The sequence below is a fragment of the Bos javanicus genome, chromosome 5 (genome assembly GCF_032452875.1).
Source record: "Bos javanicus breed banteng chromosome 5, ARS-OSU_banteng_1.0, whole genome shotgun sequence".
NCBI lineage: Eukaryota > Metazoa > Chordata > Mammalia > Artiodactyla > Bovidae > Bos > Bos javanicus.
The window spans coordinates 19,859,886-19,878,678 of record NC_083872.1 but is presented as its reverse complement, the minus strand read 5'-3'; the positions used below and the strand labels follow the sequence as shown (position 1 = coordinate 19,878,678).

Below are 18,793 nucleotides of genomic sequence, written 5' to 3'. Positions count from 1 at the left end.
TATGATTTTGTTTGAGTGATGGTGCTATGGGCTGTTTTTACTTACTATATTTCCCAGCTTTTTTAAACATGCAATTTGTTTAAGGAGTAATGAAGAAAACATGTGTTCTTTGAAATATCTACATATGCAGGTGAGAAATACTTATTTTTAGCAGCACAAGGATTTTTCTAAAAGTTCAATATTTAAAAATAATGTGCAGTGTGGGCTAACTTGTATTTTTTTATGGTTCAGTTCAGTTCAATTCAGTCGCTCAGTCGTGTCCGACTCTTTGCGACCCCATGAATCGCAGCATGCCAGGCCTCCCTGTCCATCACCAACTCCCGGAGTTCACCCAGACTCACGTCCATCGAGTCAGTGATGCCATCCAGCCGTCTAATCCTCTGTCGTCCCCTTCTCCTTCTGCCCTCAATCCCTCCCAGCATCAGAGTCTTTTCCAATGAGTCAACTCTTCACATGAGGTGGACAAAGTACTGGAGTTTCAGCTTTAGCATCATTCCTTCCAAAGAAATCCCAGGGCTGATCTCCTTCAGAATGGACTGGTTGGATCTCCTTGCAGTCCAAGGGACTCTCAAGAGTCTTCTCCAACACCACAGTTCAAAAGCATCAATTCTTCGGTGCTCAGCCTTCTTCTTCTTCTTCTACCTTTTTCATGGTATCCTCAGTCAAAAATAAGTAGAGGCCAACGAAACAACTTTTCCAACATTGTTTCTCTAGCATTAATTTTCACGGGGAAAATCTGACCTTAATTTTCAGTTTTTGGTCGTGTTACAAGTGATCTTTGATCCTCTGAATTGCTAAGGCTTTTCTGTATTTGGGTAAACTATATATAGTATAAAATTTACCATTTAACCAATTTTCAAGTATATAGTTCAGAGACATTAAGTACATTCATGTTGTGCAAATAGTGAACAAAAGTTTTACACATCAGCTTTCACTGACTGTGTGCGTGTGTGCATGCTCAGTTGCTCAGTCGTGTCATTGATCATAATATGAAGTTAGTCCCAATCCTGTTGAAAAGTTTTTTAATGCTTTACCTATCTTCCAACAACACAAGAGAAGACTCTACACATGGACATCACCACATGGTCAACACTAAAATCAGATTGATTATATTCTTTGCAGCCAAAGATGGAGAAGCTCTATACAGTCAGCAAAAACAAGACTGGGAGCTGACTGTGGTTCAGATCATGAACTCCTTACTGACAAATTCAGACTGAAATTGAAGAAAGCAGGGAAAACCACTAGACCATTCAGGTATGACCTAAATCAAATCCCTTATGATTATACAGTGAAAGTGAGAAATAGATTTAAGGGCCTAGATCTGATAGATAGAGTGCCTGATGAACTATGGAATGAGGTTCGTGACATTGTACAGGAGACAGGGATCAAGACCATCCCCGTGGAAAAGAAATGCAAAAAAGCAAAATGGCTGTCTGGGGAGGCCTTACAAATAGCTGTGAAAAGAAGAGAAGCGAAAAGCAAAGGAGAAAAGGAAAGATACAAGCATCTGAATGCAGAGTTCCAAAGAATAGCAAGGAGAGATAAGAAAGCCTTCCTCAGCAATTAGTGCAAAGCAATAGAGGAAAACAACAGAATGGGAAAGACTAGAGATCTCTTCCAGAAAATTAGAGATACCAAGGGAACATTTCATGCAAAATGGGCTCGATAAAGGACAGAAATGGTATGGACCTAACAGAAGCAGAAGATGTTAAGAAGAGGTGGCAAGAATACACAGAAGAACTGTACAGAAAAGATCTTCATGACCCAGATAATCACGATGATATGATCACTCACCTAGAGCCAGACATCCTGGAATGTGAAGTCAAGTGGGCCTTAGGAAGCATCACTACGAACAAAGCTAGTGGAGGTGATGGAATTCCAGTTGAGCTATTTCAAATCCTGGAAGATGATGCTGCGAAAGTGCTGCAGTCAATATGCCAGCAAATCTGGAAAACTCAGCGGTGGCCACAGGACTGGAAAAGGTCAGTTTTCATTCTAATCCCAAAGAAAGGCAATGCCAAAGAATGCTCAAACTACCACACAATTCACACGCTAGTAAAGTAATGCTCAAAATTCCCCAAGCCAGGCTTCAGCAATACGTGAACCGTGAACTTCCAGATGTTCAAGCTGGTTTTAGAAAAGGCAAAGGAACCAGAGATCAAATTGCCAACATCCACTGGATCATTGAAAAAGCAAGAGAGTTACAGAAAAACATCTATTTCTGCTTTATTAACTATGCCAAAGCCTTTGACTGTGTGGATCACAATAAAGTGTGGAAAATTCTGAAAGAGATGGGAATACCAGACCACCTGACCTGCCTCTTGAGAAACCTATATGCAGATCAGGAAGCAACAGTTAGAACTGGACATGGAACAATAGACTGGTTCCAAATAGGAAAAGGAGTTCATCAAGGCTGTATATTGTCACCCTGCTTATTTAACTTATATGCAGAGTACATCATGAGAAACACTGGGTTGGAAGAAGCACAAGCTGGAATCAAGATTGCCAGGAGAAATATCAATAACCTCAGATATGCAGATGACACCACCCTTCTGGCAGAAAGTGAAGAGGAACTAAAGAGCCTCTTGATGAAAGTGAAAGAGGGAGGAGAGTGAAAAAGTTGGCTTAAAGCTCAACATTCAGAAAACAAAAGATCATGGCATCTGGTCTCATCACTTCATGGGAAATAGATGGGGAAACAGTGTCAGACTTTGTTTTTCTGGGGTCCAAAATCAGTGCAGATGGTGAGTGCAGCCATGAAATTAAAAGATGCTTACTCCTTGGAAGGAAAGTTATGACCACCTAGATAGCATATTAAAAAGCAGAGACTTTACTTTGCCAACAAAGGTCCGTCTAGTCAAGGCTATGGTTTTTCCAGTGGTCGTGTATGGATGTGAGAGTTGGACTGTGAGGAAAGCTGAGCACAGAAGAACTGATGCTTTTGAACTGTGGTGTTGGAGAAGACTCTTGAGAGTCCCTTGGACTGCAAGGAGATCCACCCAGTCCATTCTAAAGGAGATCACTCTTGGGTGTTCATTGTAAGGACTGATGCTGAAGCTGAAACTCCAATACTTTGGCCACCTCATGCAAAGAGTTGACTCATTGGAAAAGACCCTGATGCTGGGAGGGATTGGGAGCAGGATGAGAAGGGGACGTCAGAGGATGAGATGGCTGGATGGCATCACCGACTCCATGGACATGAGTTTGAGTGAACTCTGGGAGTTGGTGATGGACAGGGAGGCCTGGAGTGCTGCAATTCATGGGGTTGCAAAGAGTCGGACACGACTGAGAGACTGAACGGAACTGAATACTCAGTACTAGGGGCTTCCCTTGTGGCTCACCTGGTAAAGAATCCACCTGCAATGTGGGAGACCTGGGTTTGATCCCTGGTTTGCGAAGATCCCCTGGAGAAGGAAACGACTACCCACTCCAGTATTCTGGCCTGGAGAATTCTATAGATTGTATAGTCCATGGGGTCACAAAGAGTCAGTATTTGAAACAAGATAAAGAGTAGGGAGCCTTGTTTGAAGCAAAGCGAACAGCATATGGGGGAACACCTGGGGCAAGAACAGAGAGAAGCGGGGTGTGGTGCCAGGAAGTGTAAGGTGATGATGAAGAGACAGGAGGGCAGACCCTGCAGGCAGTTTTTCCCATGAAAAACTGTGAAACCACCAAAGGGTTTTAATTAAAAAAAAAAAAAAAGATCGTTTTTGATTGTGAAGAATGGAACGTCAGCGGGGCCTGTTAGGATCTGAAGAAGCAGGGTCTGGTGATAGACTGGAATGTGACAGTGAGAGTGAGTGGAAGACATAGGAATCGCACTTGATTCCTGGGTTTCTGGCTTGAGAAGTCATTTACTGAGAAAAGGAACAGTGGAGTTTGGGGAGGAAGATGAGTTCAGACTGGGACAAGTACAGAGAGTGCCCGAAGCATATGCAAGAGGAAGCACTTACTAGGCAGTTCTCCTAGAAATCCCAGGAGAGGAGTCTGGGCCTGTAAATGGTAAATGATCCAGCAATAATTAGCGTGTTTCACAGTACACCTAAATCTTTTTGCATCTCTTTCATCTGCTTTTTGTCTCTCAGCACTTATAGGAATGAATTCTATCACTGCAATCAACAGATGGTTTCTCTTCTAATGCTGCCCAACACTTAAAAAAACATGAATGTTTTGCTTATTGCCTTGAACTCCACCTTCAGTATGTAAAGCCCAAATCCCATCAAAGCAAACATTGAGGCTGCCAATTTTTTTTTTTTAATGAGTCTATGAAAGTTTTGTAAGAGTTGGACCTGACTTAGCAAATAAACCACCACATGAAAGTTTTAGGCTTGAATGCAGTTCAGACTCTCTTATTATCCAGACAGAAAACAGTGGCTCGGGTAGTTAGGAGCTTCATAAGGTTACATATCTGGGCAGCCGCAGAAATGGCCTTAAAATTCAGACTCTGTACTCACCGGGCAGTCTTACTTTCACTGCTTTTCCCTCCTATTGAATAGCTGCTGGCTTCAGAGTACCACTTACTAACAATTTGTTTCTTAAGGGACATAGAACAATGCCTACTTTGGTCTCAGAGCCCTGGGGGCCAGAAATGTAAGTTTGGTTTTTGGGAATATATTTCTTTCTATGTTTTCTTCATGCTTTCCTTCTCTTCCACTATTTCCTTTCTATCCTCCCTTATTTTAAATTCTTTTTTTTTAATCCCCTATGCAATTGGATGGAGAAGGCAATGACACCCCACTCCAGTGCTCTTGCTTGGAGAATCCCATAGACAGGGGAGCCTGGTGGGCTGCAGTCTATGGGGTCGCGAAAAGTTGGACATGACTGAGTGACTTCACTTTCACTTTTCACTCCCATACATTGGAGAAGGAAATGGCAACCCACTCCAGTGTTCTTGCCTGGAGAATTCTAGGGACAGAGGACCCTGGTAGGCTGCCATCTCTGGGGTCTCACAGAGTCAGACAGGACTGAAGCAACTTAGCAGCAGCATGCAGTTGGAGCCTTGGGTGTGGCTGATACTGGATGCTTAGTAAATCTCCTTCAGCCTGTGAAATCCAGGTTGGTCCTCAGGGACCATAACTAATTCCTAAATGTTGTTTATCTAACTCTCAAATTAAACTATTTCTTTCCCCTGCATGGAGGACTAATAGTTGAGTCACAAGCTCTCATCTCAGAAGGCTTAGCCCTTCCTCCATGCAGCTAATTGTCTGGCAGGGGTGGAGATTGTGTGCCTTTGTGTTTTTTCCCCTCAGCTTTATTAAGATATAATGACATATAACCTTGTGTAAGGGTAAGGTGTACAGTGTGGTGATTTGATACATGCATGTATATAGTGGTTTTTATAGAATATTTAGTCTAATGATAAGAATTATCCAAATGAGGATTCTGATTTCTTATGAATGCACTTTAAAACTTCTCAGGGTTCATGGAACTGTTTGGCTCACTGATGAAGAAGTAACTCAATCACTGTGCTTATGGACTACAGTTTTACATATAGTTTTAGGAACTCTATAGATTCAAAGTTAAAGAACTCCTGTTATATAACTTTGGCTACTCTCAAGGACATGTCAACCAGTTTTTCTAGCAAAAAGCTTGAGAATTTCCTCCTTTTCTCCAAAGTATATTTTAAGGGATTGAATAACAAGTAGTTAACTTCTCATATGCCTTACAGACAGTTCACATCTGGTGATCCATTAGTCACCACTGACTAATATCCATCTTGGTGACACACTTGCTGGAAGTCTTAAAAGGTGGTTGGGTGGTACTGAATTAGAGAGTTAGAAATTTGTTAATGTCTTGGTAGAAATTTTATATCCTCTTAATATTCTTAAAATTAATAACCCTGTTGCTGCTGCTGCTGCTGCTGCTAAGTCGTGTCAGTCTTGTCCGACGCTGTGCGACCCCATAGACGGCAGCCCACCAGGCTCCCCCGTCCCTGGGATTCTCCAGGCAAGAACACTGGAGTGGGTTGCCATGTCCTTCTCCAATGCATGAAAGTGAAAAAGTGAAAGTGAAGTCGCTCAGTCGTGTCCGACTCTTAGTGACCCCATGGACTGCAGCCCACCAGGCTCCTCCATCCATGGGATTTTCCAGGCGAGAGTACTGGAGTGGGGTGCCATTGCCTTCTCCGAATAACCCTGTTAGGTATTGTTTAAACCCTCACACACACAAAAAAGGACTGTCATTTTGTGATCAAAGACAGGGCAAAGAGTAGCCTCTTATTGGTGCCAAACTATTTGATGTATCTAATTAAAACTGAAAGGGAGGAGAAGGCCAAATCGCCATTGTCACTTTCAACCCTTCCAAAGACAAAAAAGCTTCCCAGGGGGCACTAGTGGTAAAGAGTCTGCCTGCCAGTGCAGATGATGCAAGAGATGCGGGTTCGATCCTTAGGTTGGGAAGATGCCCTGGAGGAGGAAATGGCACCCCATTCCAGTATTCTTGCCTGGAAAATTCCATGGGCAGAGGAGCCTGGTGGGCTGTAGTCCATGGGGCTGCAAAGCATTGGACATGGCTGAGGGATAGCATACACACGTAGACAAAAAGAAACTACAGAGAGTATATGCAGGGGTTGTAATACAGTGTCCAGAGCATGTACCTGAGCCCTGCCTCAGCCCTGCCGAGCTGGAGATAGAAACATCCTCTCTGCACTGGCTCCTTTCATCCCAGCCAGCTCCTCCACTCCCCACTTATCTGAAGTTCACGTTCTCTTCATTTCATTTCTTCATCACTGGGGAAATTTCTCCCAGGCTTTAATTCCAGCTGCTCAGGATGAATTTTTGGCTAATCAAGGTAACATTCTTTTCCTTATTTACAAGTTTCTCTGGGGCGCTTCTAGTGACTAATGGGCACCTTTTTGTTAAAAACTTTTTTCTTACCATTATCTAAAATTATGTTATTTGTGTGCCTGTCCTCCCACCTAGAATGAAAGCCTCCTGAAAGCAGGGGTCTTATCGGTCTCATTCACCACGATATTCCTATAACCCAGGTCAGTGCCCAATGCCTGGTTCCTGCAGGTGCTCAGTAAATATTTGAATGAGTTAATGAATGAATGTCTTTCCCACAAACTCCTCAAGGGCACTGATGGGGCATGGCAGCAGACACAGAGATTTTTATTAAAAGATAGTCTGGTGGTCAGGCTGTCAAGCAGAACCCAGGCACTTAGCCTCCTAAGAGCGTGGCCTGTGGTTTGCTTCCACTTTAGAACTTTCTGTGGTTACAAAGAAGCCACACAGAACTTCCTGTGCTCTACTTTGGCCAGTAAGAGAAACTTTCCTTGCTGTCAGTCTTCGACAGAGTGGCTGAGCGGTTTGGCTCTGGAGCCAGACTTCCTAGTTCAGGTCTTCCCGGCTGTGTGACGGGCAGTTCCTCTTCCTTTACATGCCCTGGTTTAATCATCTGTAAATGGAGGCCAGCAGTAGCCCTTGTTTGGTAGGGTTATTTTGAGAATTAAATGAGTTATAAGTAAAGTGTTGAGAACCATTCTAGCACATAGATGCTCGGTTAATATTGGCAGGATAAATGAGAATGGTGGTAGTGGTGGCCGTGGCAGTGGTTGTATTAGGCCAATAATGTCATAGTGTGAATTTGTACTTCGTACTTTGCTTTCACCTAATCCTTCCATTTTATTACATTTTTCATCATTGCTTTCTTAAAATGTAATAACTGAGTCATCTCTTAGAAATAAAATTTAAAATGTTCACATTAAGTAATTTTTTAAAAAGATATCATATTAAGAAACACACTTTGATTTCTTGCACTAATTATTTATAATTTTATGCAAAGGTTATTTTCATGGGGATACTGAATAGGATTTTCTTCTCCAGAATCTATACAAAATAAGTTTCATCTCTTTGGAGCATTTCTATAATACTGCCATTCATATTTGAATCTTCCTTACATATTTTCTAAAGGAAAAGATTAATATGTTATTATAAAATCAAGCTGAACTGCCCGGTGTGGAAGATATTTCCTTGCAAGTTTATTTCTTTGAATTTTTAAGGACTATTTCATGTAGAATTTAATTATCTCTGTCCTTTTTAAAATATGGTGAATTCATAAATTCTAGATTGAAAATTTCTGTTAGGAAGAATTATTTTTAGGCCAGCCTTAAGAACAGGAATTGGGAGGAGGGGATGGTCAGAGAACAAAAAGAAAAGCTTTCAATTATAATCCACACCCTTACTTAGTTGATGACTTTTATAGTAATCTGGGCCGAGAGGGAAACTACAAATAAAATTGAAACATAATCGGTCTATGACCTAAATCTGTCTTTTTTGGGTTTTGCTATTGCTGAAGTATTAATAGCAAAATTAGTATTCATAGTTTCCTAATAGTTTTCACTTTGTTTTTGATCTTCTGCTCTTCCGTCTCCATTCTAAAAAGGCACTTAAGGCAGAAAAGCAACCTTGGAAAGGATCTTAAAGGGAGAGAGAGCATGAACGCAGTAGACAAGATGTCTGAGAATTTTCTCATTTGTTTTTTAATGGGGTTTGTGGATAGTAGTCCATGAAGGAACTTCAGTTTTGTATAAATGAGTTGTCCTATTTTCAGTCCGCTGAAGCTCTCTGGCCTCCCCTCATCCAGGAAGTTACAGGCTTGGGGAATCTGTTCGCCTGTCAATGATAAAGTTAGTCACTCAGTTGTGTTAGACATTTTGTGACCCCATGGACACATTTTGTAGCCCCTGTGTACATGGAATTCTCCAGGCAAGAATACTGGAGTCGGTTGTTATTTCCTTCTCCAGGGGGACTTCCCGACCCAGGGGTTGAACCCAGGTTTCTCACATTGCAGGCAGATTCTTTACTGACGGAGCCACTGATGCCTCTATTGCTGATAGCATTCAGTTTTAATTCTTAAGATACCAGTCGTTCTCTTACAAAGAGCGTCACTGCAGGGTTGGTAAGATGAGTGATAGAGACTCTCTTGGGTCGTATGGATAACACCAGAAAATGACAGAAATAGAGAATACTTTAAAAAAAAAAAAAAAGCATAAGATATTTGGCTTGGAAGCAGTGCAGACCTAGAACAGATACCATAAAAGTAAATTATTTAAATAGAAGAATAAAAGGTTAAGAGAAACTTGGTTAGTCTATATCATATATTGTGATCTTTTTTAATGGTTTATTAATGTCATTCATTGTGTTATTTTCAGTTGGAAAGATGTTGGTAGCAGAACATGGTTCTGCTGCATGCTGTGGTATCATTTAATATATACAGCCTGACTTGTGTGTCATGGTAGAGTTGATTGTGATTGTCAGGAGCCTTCCACAAGAATGATCTTTCTTATGCTCTCCAGGTTTTCACCCGATGGCAGACTAATTGTATCATGCAGTGAGGATAAAACTATTAAAATCTGGGATACCACAAATAAGCAGTGTGTTAACAACTTCTCAGATTTCGTAGGGTAAGTCCATTTCTCTTTTTGCATTTATATAGGTTAGTTTGCTAAGGAGGTATTTAATTATTACAATTCAAATAAAGAAATTAAAGAGAAATTGAAATATTAGACCATCTTATTCCTTTCTCCCAGGTTTGCAAATTTTGTGGCTTTTAACCCTAATGGTACATGCATAGCTTCAGCAGGTTCTGACCATACTGTGAAAATCTGGGATATAAGAGTGAACAAGTTACTCCAGCATTATCAAGGTAACGACTTCCATAACAGAATTGAATTGTACAACGGGCTTCTCTTACACTAGCAGAGGCTATTCTTCTCAGTGTGGCTTGGCCCTCTTACTAAATGTGATGGACTGACTAGAGAAAAGATAGCCACCATCAGCAGCATGGTCCAAGAAGGTGGCGTAGGTGCCAGCCTGCAAAGGGAGCTGGCATAGGTGCCAGCCTGCAAAGGGAGGTGGATGCGAGAGCTGTGGAGAAAAAAGGGAAAAGCAAAGAAAAAAAGTTACTGTAAGATTTTCAGACTTTGGTTATCTGCTTTGTAAAGAATCCAGGATAGAAGTTGACTCAGAAAGAGATACATGAGCACAAATAGGTGTTATAACTGGCAGAAAACAGCATCCTACTGTGCCTGTCTATTGAAGTTAAAAGAGAAATGAACTGATTTCTTAATGTGTATTAGATTTATATTAAATCCAAATTTCCATCCCTTAATAAACATAATGTAGCAGACACTGTGCTAAATTCAGGGTATGTTCCCTCCACTTTAAAGACAAGGAAATTGAGGCTGAAGGAGCCTATGTCACTTGCTAAAATTTTGCTCCCACTGACATAGGTCTTTCTGTTTACAAAGTACGTTTTTTACAAAGTACAGTGATTAACAAACTTTTGATCGCTGTGTTATACTGCCTCCTGTTGGAAGGATGGTGTCCAGAAATGAATTCTCAAACTGGCAAGGCTGCCCTTCTCCAAAGACATCTCCATACTCTTCGCCCCTTGTCCCAAGCAACTAATTGGTTATTAAATTCAGTTTAAGGCTGGGATGTATACCTTACGTGAACTGGTGGTAGACAGTGGTTGTTTGTATTGGTAACATACCCTAAGATTTTATAGTTACGTAGTTAATAAGATCATCTTTCCATGACAGAGTCTCATTTGTAAAGTTTTTCTGTCTCATGAACTGGAAGCTTAAGCTGTTTGGTGCCACTCTACTTACTTGTTTTAGTGAGCTGTGTAGAGTTTTGGTGCTATGGAGACATTGCCTCTAATGGATTCTTGCTTTCAACCTAATGGTGCTAGTAGGGTGAAGGGGCATCTTTAGAATTACAAATTATTCTCTGAACTTTTTGCTTTTATTTTCTACAAATCAGTTCACAGCGGTGGAGTTAATTGTGTGTCGTTCCATCCTTCGGGTAACTATCTCATCACTGCTTCTTCAGATGGTACGCTGAAGATCCTGGACCTCTTAGAAGGAAGGCTTATATATACACTTCAAGGACACACGGTGTGAACCCTAAGATATTTGCTTTAGTTCTGATCCACTTTAGTATATGGCACTAACTAAAATATAAACTTTATATATGTAAAAAATTTATTACATTTTTCCAAGTGTACTACACATTGCTGCTATTACATTTTTTTTTTTTTTTCTTTTGCTTGCAAGGCTGTGTTTTCATCCTCTGGAAGCAACTCTTCAAAGTATTATTTATTGTAGTTCTTGTCAAAATCAATATGTATCTTTCACTGGCTGGTAACTTAATCCTCCACTGCTGTCTTCCCCAGTATGTAGTGTGGATCTGACTGCTTAAATGGTGACAGATCCGTGTTTTTCTGACTTCTACTCTTTCCGCTCACGCGCCAGCTCGGACCCTCTCACACCCTTTCACTCTCGCTTTCCACTAAACTGATGGGTGAGTTTAGAAGGAGAAATTTGCAAGTCGAGCCTAACACCTTCAGCTCCTAGGAGCCTGTGCTCATGGTTTTCCTCTGGTATTTCTTGTGGGAGGCCAGCCCTTGTCCAGTCTTGCCTGTGACGGGGTACTCAAGTCTGACTCACTTTGGATTTCAGTTCTAAAAAGCCTGTTTACCCACAGATGAAGCTATATTCTCTTTACAAGCCCTCATCAGTAAGAAAGATAATATTTCTTTGTCTTATTTTTTAATTAGTTTAGGAACCCAGTGGGGAAGTGGGGTGCTATTTATTGAGCCTGTTCACTCACACACACACGCACATACTGATGTATAATATACCAAAGAAAAACTTTTTCAAGTGTAAAAACTATTCTTCCTTTCTGGGTAAATGTTCAAACTTCTCTAAATTTTTTTAGAATACATCCCCTCCTTTTTTTTTTAATAAGATGTACTAGGTACTTCCTTTTAACCAAGTATAAGCTATTTATATCCAGAAATAGAATGGGCTTTGTGGTCTAGGGGAGAACTTTTCTTTTTCTGCCTTCATGTATCCTGCCAGACTTCCTGCTTGCTTTATCATTTGTTTCACAGCTGTGTTAGAGGGAAGCAGAAATAAGACAATTAACCAGCTCAGATATATGTGTACCCATGGAATTGGGCTGGATTAACAACCAATAAAAGTGGCCATGGATTAAAATATCCATGCAAGAAGGACTGAGTACTGGAAAAAAAGGTAAATAAAATAATTTAGGAGAAAAGCCAGGAGACCTGAGACTGTGGGCTGGTCTACGTGAAAGATATAGAGGTTTTCCCCCATAGATTTTCTTGTATAGATTCAGTTCAGTTCATTCGTTCAGTTGTGTCTGGCTATTTGCGACCCCATGGACTGCAACACCCCAGGTTTCCTTGTCCACCATCAATTCCCAGAGCTTACTCAAACTCATGTGCATTGAGTCAGTGATACCATCCAACCCTCTCATCCTCTGTCATCCCCTTCTCCTCCTGCCCTCAATCTTTCCCAACATCAGGGTCTTTTCAAATGAGTCAGCTCTTCGCATCAGGTGGCCAAATTACTGGAGTTTCAGCTTCAGCATCAGTCTTCCCAGTGAATATTCAGGACTGATCTCCTTTAGAATGGACTGGTTGGATCTCCTTGCAGTCCAACGGACTCTCAAGAGTCTTCTCCAACACCACAGTTCAAAAGCATCAATTCTTCGGTGCTGAGCTTTCTTTATAGTCCAACTCTCACATCCATACATGACCACTGGAAAAACCATAGCCTCAACTAGACGGACCTTTGTTGGCAAAGTAATGTCTCTTCTTTTTAATATGCTGTCTAGGTTGGTCATAGCTTTTCTTCCAAAGAGCAACGTCTTTTAATTTCATGGCTGCAGTCACCATCTGCAGTGATTTTGGAGCCCCCCAAAATAAAGTCTCTCACTGTTTCCATTGTATAGATTACCAACTTATTAAAAAAACAAACAGTATACTAGCATTTCTGAGATGAGAAATGAGTCTTCTTGACTAAAACTGACCCAGAGGTCATGCTGTGACTGTGCCGTGTCGTCCAGCACCGCAGCCATTGCTCACCACGCTTGCTTTCCTGTTACCTCCCACCCTGATAACTGCAGGAACTTCCTAAGTGGCTTCCAACCGTTCGTTCAGACTCCAGCTCATCATTCTCACAGTCGTCGTATCAGTTGTCATCAGTCACAGCTCTTCTCCTATCTGTGTCCTGCTCTCAGAACTATAAGTGACTCACTGTTGCCCACGTGGAGAACTCGGTGAAGCATGTTGGGGTTCAGGGAATGATTTCTCTTCATACAGCCTCATTCCCATCATTCAGCTTCTGCTAGTGATTTGTTGAATAAGATTCCAAAGCCAGAAAATCTTAACAGAAGAAATTCTTACTCACTGACCTATGCACGAACTTCTTTAAAGGGAAGAAAAGTGTATTTTCTCATTTTTATTAGTATCTCTTTTTCAGTTAGTATTGTTTATAGATGTCTTCAGATAATTGAGTTGATGCTTTGATTCTCTTTGCCTGCCTTGGTTGCTAGCAGCTGAATGTGTCCTCACACTTACTGCATAAATAGTCTGCACAAATTAGGATGAAAAATTAGTACTCACAGCCTTCTTGGCCATGGAAACATGTTATCAAATGCTTTTTTTCCTTTTATCTCCATTTATTTCTTAGGGGCCTGTCTTCACTGTTTCATTTTCAAAAGGTGGAGAGCTGTTTACATCAGGAGGTGCAGATGCACAGGTTTGTAAAGCTCTCTGCTCCCTCTTTGATTTGATTAGGGGAAATGGAATCTGAGACTTGAGCTAAGATTTTTACAACCAGCTAGTTTGTCTATGTTCAGATGATTATGAATGAGTTTATGTTTTCGTTAGTGCCAGGGAATCTGCTGTCTCATAACTGAAATGGTACCAGTTCTGATCATATGTGGAACTCAAATAGCAGTTGTTTTCTTTTGCTCATCTTTATACTTATACATAAAACTAACACTGAGTGCCTAATATTGGTGTGGGCCTTTTCACTTGAATTATTGCCTAATCTATTGTCTGTGTGTTTTATTTTTCAAGTGTTGATTAAACTTCTTGAGTATGGTACATTTAAATTGTAACGCGTCTGTATTTATTTGGAATGACCAAAAGTCATTCAGAGCCACATTTCTGGAATAAGGTGGACATAAAATTCAGAATACGAAATCTCTCCCTATTACCCTTTTAAAAAGTATTGAGATATAGTGTTGTGGAAAAATGTATCTAGCCTTCCTAATTATTTTGAATGCTTGATATTTTATATGTTCATTTTTTAAAAATTTCCTTCTACTACTTGCAAATCAACAACTGCCAACTTGATTAATTTTTATAGGTCTTATTATGGAGGACTAACTTTGATGAACTGAATTATAAAGATGTTAGTAAAAGAAACCTCAAAAGACTGCACTTTGATTCACCACCACATCTTCTCGATATCTACCCAAGGACACCACATCCCCATGAGGGAAGAATTGACACTGTTGAGGTGAGTACTTGAGGATTTGCCCTGCCATTTGTAAGTGTACACTTTGGGACTATTGGCGAACTATATGCTTGGAATTACACTGAATTATATAAAGCCTAGCCCTCCTTTAAAATAACAGCACTTTAAGAAACAATTATATTCACTAATAAAACTATAAATTGAGTAGTATATAAAGTGCTAAAGCCTCATATTTGCAGCTTGAAGATTTAGAAATAAAACTTAAAACCTGTGATAATAATAATGGGAAATGAAGAATCAAATCGAAGGCCTCTGACGGTAAAGTCTGAGCTAGTTGGTGTTCTAGATGTGTTTAGGAAACTCATGTGATAGCTGTCAAGAGAACAGCTGAAAGGCAAGAATTTTTAGGGCAATTATTGAAATGGGTATCTTGAAGCAAGTCTTATGAACAGTAAGAAGAGGTTTAAGCATTTCACCTAGTAATTGAGACCATTTTACTGTTTGCCAACATATATTTTCACATATATAATTGTCTGTTTAGCTGTACATTTGTCTTTGCTGGATACTTAGCTGGGATTAGTCTATTTCTTTCGATTTTGCATGATTCTTCTTAAGTTCTTTTTTCTCTCAGCAAGAGCTGAAATCAGGAATCACTATTGTCTGTTCATCTGAATTTTTTTCCCCAATCATTGGCAGAATCTTTCTTTGTTTTTAGAGTAGATGTTTTGAATTTTTCAGATATTATTCCTGAATGGCAGTTCCCAGCCACTTCGTGCTTATTATTCATGCTGTGGTTCGACTCCTTTCCGTGGTTCCTGGTCCCTCACCCGCTGTCAGTCCTTTAACTTACGTTTCGTCGGTCTTGGTCTTTTCTCTTACCTCAGCTGTTTCTGTAAGTCTCAGGGTTTTTTTCTTTGGTGTGTGTGTGTGTGTGTGTGTGTGTGTGTATACACTCATGTGTAAGTTTTCAGAAAAAAATGATATCTTTGGACAGTTTTCTAGATTTTGTTTAATCTGGCCACATCTTTGGGATTTCTTTCCTTGTTTTTCCATGGTAGTGTTTATTTTCAGTTCTTTGCTATAATTTTTGTCCTTTTCAACTTGCAACCATTTTTCCAGACCTTCTAAATAAAGTATTTACCATTGAGCTTTACCTCATCTTTGTGCCATTTATTGTATTATCATTTCCTCGCTTTTTCTTTAATCAATTATTTCAACATTTATTGTAAAATCTAATAATAGGATAATGTGTTGAAAATAAGAACATTCAGTTCAGTTCAGTCACTTAGTTGTGTCCGACTCTCTGTGACCCCATGGACTGCAGCACACCAGGCCTCCCTGTCCATCACCAACTCCCAGAGTTTACTCAAAGTCATGTCCATTGAGTCTGTGATGCCATCCAACTGTCTCATCCTCTGTTGTCCCCTTCTCCTCCTGCCTTCAATCTTTTCCAGCATCAGGGTCTTTACCAGTGAGTAAGTTCTTCACATCAGGTGGCCAAAGGATTGGAGTTTCAGCTTCAATATCAGTCCTTCCAATGAATATTCAGGACTGATTTCCTTTAGGATGGACTGGTTGGATCTCCTTGCCATCCAAGGGACTCTCAAGAGTCTTCTCCAACACCATAGTTCAAAAGCATCAATTCTTTGGCACTCAGCTTTCTTTATAGTCCAACTCTTACATCCATCAGAGAAGGCAGTGGCACCTCACTCCAGTACTCTTGCCTGGAAAATCCCATGGACAGAGGAGCCTGGTGGGCTGCAGTCCATGGGGTCGCTGAGTCAGACACGACTGAGTGACTTCACTTTCACTTTTCACTTTCATGCATTGGAGAAAGAAATGGCAACCCACTCCAGTGTAATTGCCTGGAGAATCCCAGGGACGGGGGAGCCTGGTGGGCTGCTGTCTATGGCGTTGCACAGAGTCGGACACGACTGAAGCGACTTAGCAGCAGCAGCAGCAGCAGCAGCTTACATCTGTACATGACTACTGGAAAAACCATAGCTTTGACTAGACGGACCTTTGTTGGCAAGGTAATGTCTCTGCTTTTTAATATGCTGTCTAGGTTGATCATAACTTTTCTTCTAAGAAGCAAGTGTCTTTTAATTTCATGGCTGTAGTCACCATCTGCAGTGATTTCAGAGGCCCCCAAAATAAAGTCTGTCACTGTTTCCATTGTTTTCCCATCTATTTGCCATGAAGTGATGGGACCAGATGCCATGATCTTAGTTTTCTGAGTGTTGAGTTTTAAGGCAACTTTTTCACTCTCCTCTTTCACTTTCATCAAGAGGCTGTTTAGTTCTTCTTCACTTTCTGCCATAAGGGTGGTGTCATCTGCAAATCTGAGGTTATTGATATTTCTGCTGGCATCTTGATTCCACCTTGTGCTTCATCCAGCCCAGCATTTCTCATGATGTACTCTGCATATAAGTTAAACAAGCAGGGTGACAGTATACAGCCCTGACATACTCCTTTCCCAGTTTGGAACCAAGTCTGTTGTTCCATGTCCAGTTCTAACTTGCTTCCTGACCTGCATACAGATTTCTCAGGAGGCAGGTCAGAACATTAAGTGAGTATAATATCATTCGCTTTTTTTATTATATATTCCTAGACTCTACCCATGTTTATTAAGTTCGTACTCTGTGTGAATACATGGTGGTATATGTTTTAGATCTTCAGAATGGGTTATAAGAAGTTCCATTTTCACCAGTGTAATTAAATGGCTACCTCCCTCTAAAAACAACTACAAATGCTTGATGAACTGTAGTCATCTATGTATTTACATGAGGATGGCTCATGGAATTTAATTCTATGCAATAGATTGTATTCCATTGAAATCATTATTCATTTTTTAAAATAAATTTTATACATTTTTAATTGGAGGATAATTGCTTTACAATGTTGTGTTGGTTTCCGCTATGCTAAGTCACTTCAGTCATGTCCGACTCTGTGCGACCCCATAGACGGCAGCCCACCAGGCTCCCCATCCCTGGGATTCTCCAGGCAAGAACACTGGAGTGGGTTGCCATTTCCTTCTCCAATGCATGAAAGTGAAAAGAGAAAGTGAAGTCGCTCAGTCGTGTCTGACCCTCAGCGACCCCATGGACTGCAGCCCCCCAGGCTCCTCCATCCATGGGATTTTCCAGGCAAGAGTACTGGAGTGGGGTGCCAGTATACAACAATGTGAATCAGCCTCCCTTCTACTTCCCTCATCCCACCCCTCTAGGTTGTGACAGAGCACCAAGCTGAACTTCCCACTGGCTGTTTTGCGTATGGTACTATATATATGTCAATGCTACGCTTATCTATGCGCCTCCTCTTCTCCTTCCCCACCCATACCCACCAGTCTGTTCTCTATGTCAGCATCTCTATTTTTGCCCTGAAAATAAGTTCCTCAGTACCATTTTTTAGATTCCATTTATGTATGTTAATATATGATATTTGTTTTTCCTCTTTCTGAGTGATTTTACTCTGTAAAATCAGGCTCTAGGTTCATCCACCTCACTCAATTCCTTCCTTTTATGGCTGAATAATATTCCATTTTTTATACGTACCACAGCTTCTTTATTGATTCATCTGTTGATGGACATCTAGCTTGCTTCGTCTTTTTGAATTATGGTTTTCTCAGAGTATATGCCCAGTAGTAGAATTGCTGGGTCATATGGTAGTTTTCTCCTTAGCGTTTTAAGGAATCTTCATTCTGCTCTCCATAGTGGCTGTATCAATTTACATACCCATCAACATTGCAGGAGGGTTCCCTCTTCTCCACATCCTCTCTAGCATTTACTGTTTATAGATTTTTTTGATGATGCCCATTATGACCATCATGAGGTGATACCTCATTGTAGTTTTGATTTGCATTTCTCTAATAATGGGCAATGTTGAGCATCTTTTCATGTGTTTGTTGGCCATCTTTGGAGAAATGGCTTCTTTGGAGAAATGTCTGTTTAGGTGTTCCACTCGTTTTTTGACTGGGTTGTTTTTCTGATATTGAGCTGCTATAACTGTTATTTTGGAGATTAATCTTTTGTCAGTTGCTTTGTTTGCAATTATTTTCTCCTCTTCTGAGGGTTGTCTTTTCAGGATTGTTTCCTTAATTTCTCTTTCTGACTTTTTGTTGTTAATGTATAGGAATGCAAGAGGTTCTGTGTATTAATTTTGTATCCTGAGACTTTACTAAATTCATTGATTAGCTCTAGTAATTTTCTGGTGACATCTTTAAAGTGTTCTGTGTATAGTATCATGTCATTTGCAAACAGTGGGAGTTTTACTTCTTTTCCAGTCTGGGTTCCTTTTATTTCTTTTTTTTTTTTTCTCTGATTGCCATGGCTAGGACTTCCAAAACAATACTCAATAACAGTGGCAAGAGTGGGCATCCTTGTCTTGTTCTTGATCTTAGAAGAAATGCTTTCACTTTTTCATCATTAAGAATGTTTGCTCTGGGTTTGTCATATATGGCGTTTATTTTGTTGAGGTAGGTTCCTTCTGTGCCTA

At 40.5% G+C, this 18,793-nt stretch overlaps 1 protein-coding gene across 5 annotated transcripts in view; it reads left to right on the top strand.

Annotated features, from left to right (window-relative positions):
* The window catches only part of POC1B (POC1 centriolar protein B), a 104,799-nt gene that overhangs the window by 38,006 nt on the left and 48,000 nt on the right, over positions 1-18,793 (top strand). For 4 of the 5 annotated variants that reach the window (XM_061415712.1, XM_061415709.1, XM_061415710.1 and 1 more), the window contains exons 5-9: positions 9,296-9,403; positions 9,530-9,645; positions 10,767-10,900; positions 13,505-13,573; positions 14,189-14,341. In XM_061415712.1, coding sequence (XP_061271696.1) covers positions 9,296-9,403; positions 9,530-9,645; positions 10,767-10,900; positions 13,505-13,573; positions 14,189-14,341 — 580 coding nt within the window. The remainder of the gene's footprint in view (positions 1-9,295; positions 9,404-9,529; positions 9,646-10,766; positions 10,901-13,504; positions 13,574-14,188; positions 14,342-18,793) is intronic. The other variant, XM_061415711.1, reaches the window with a different exon arrangement.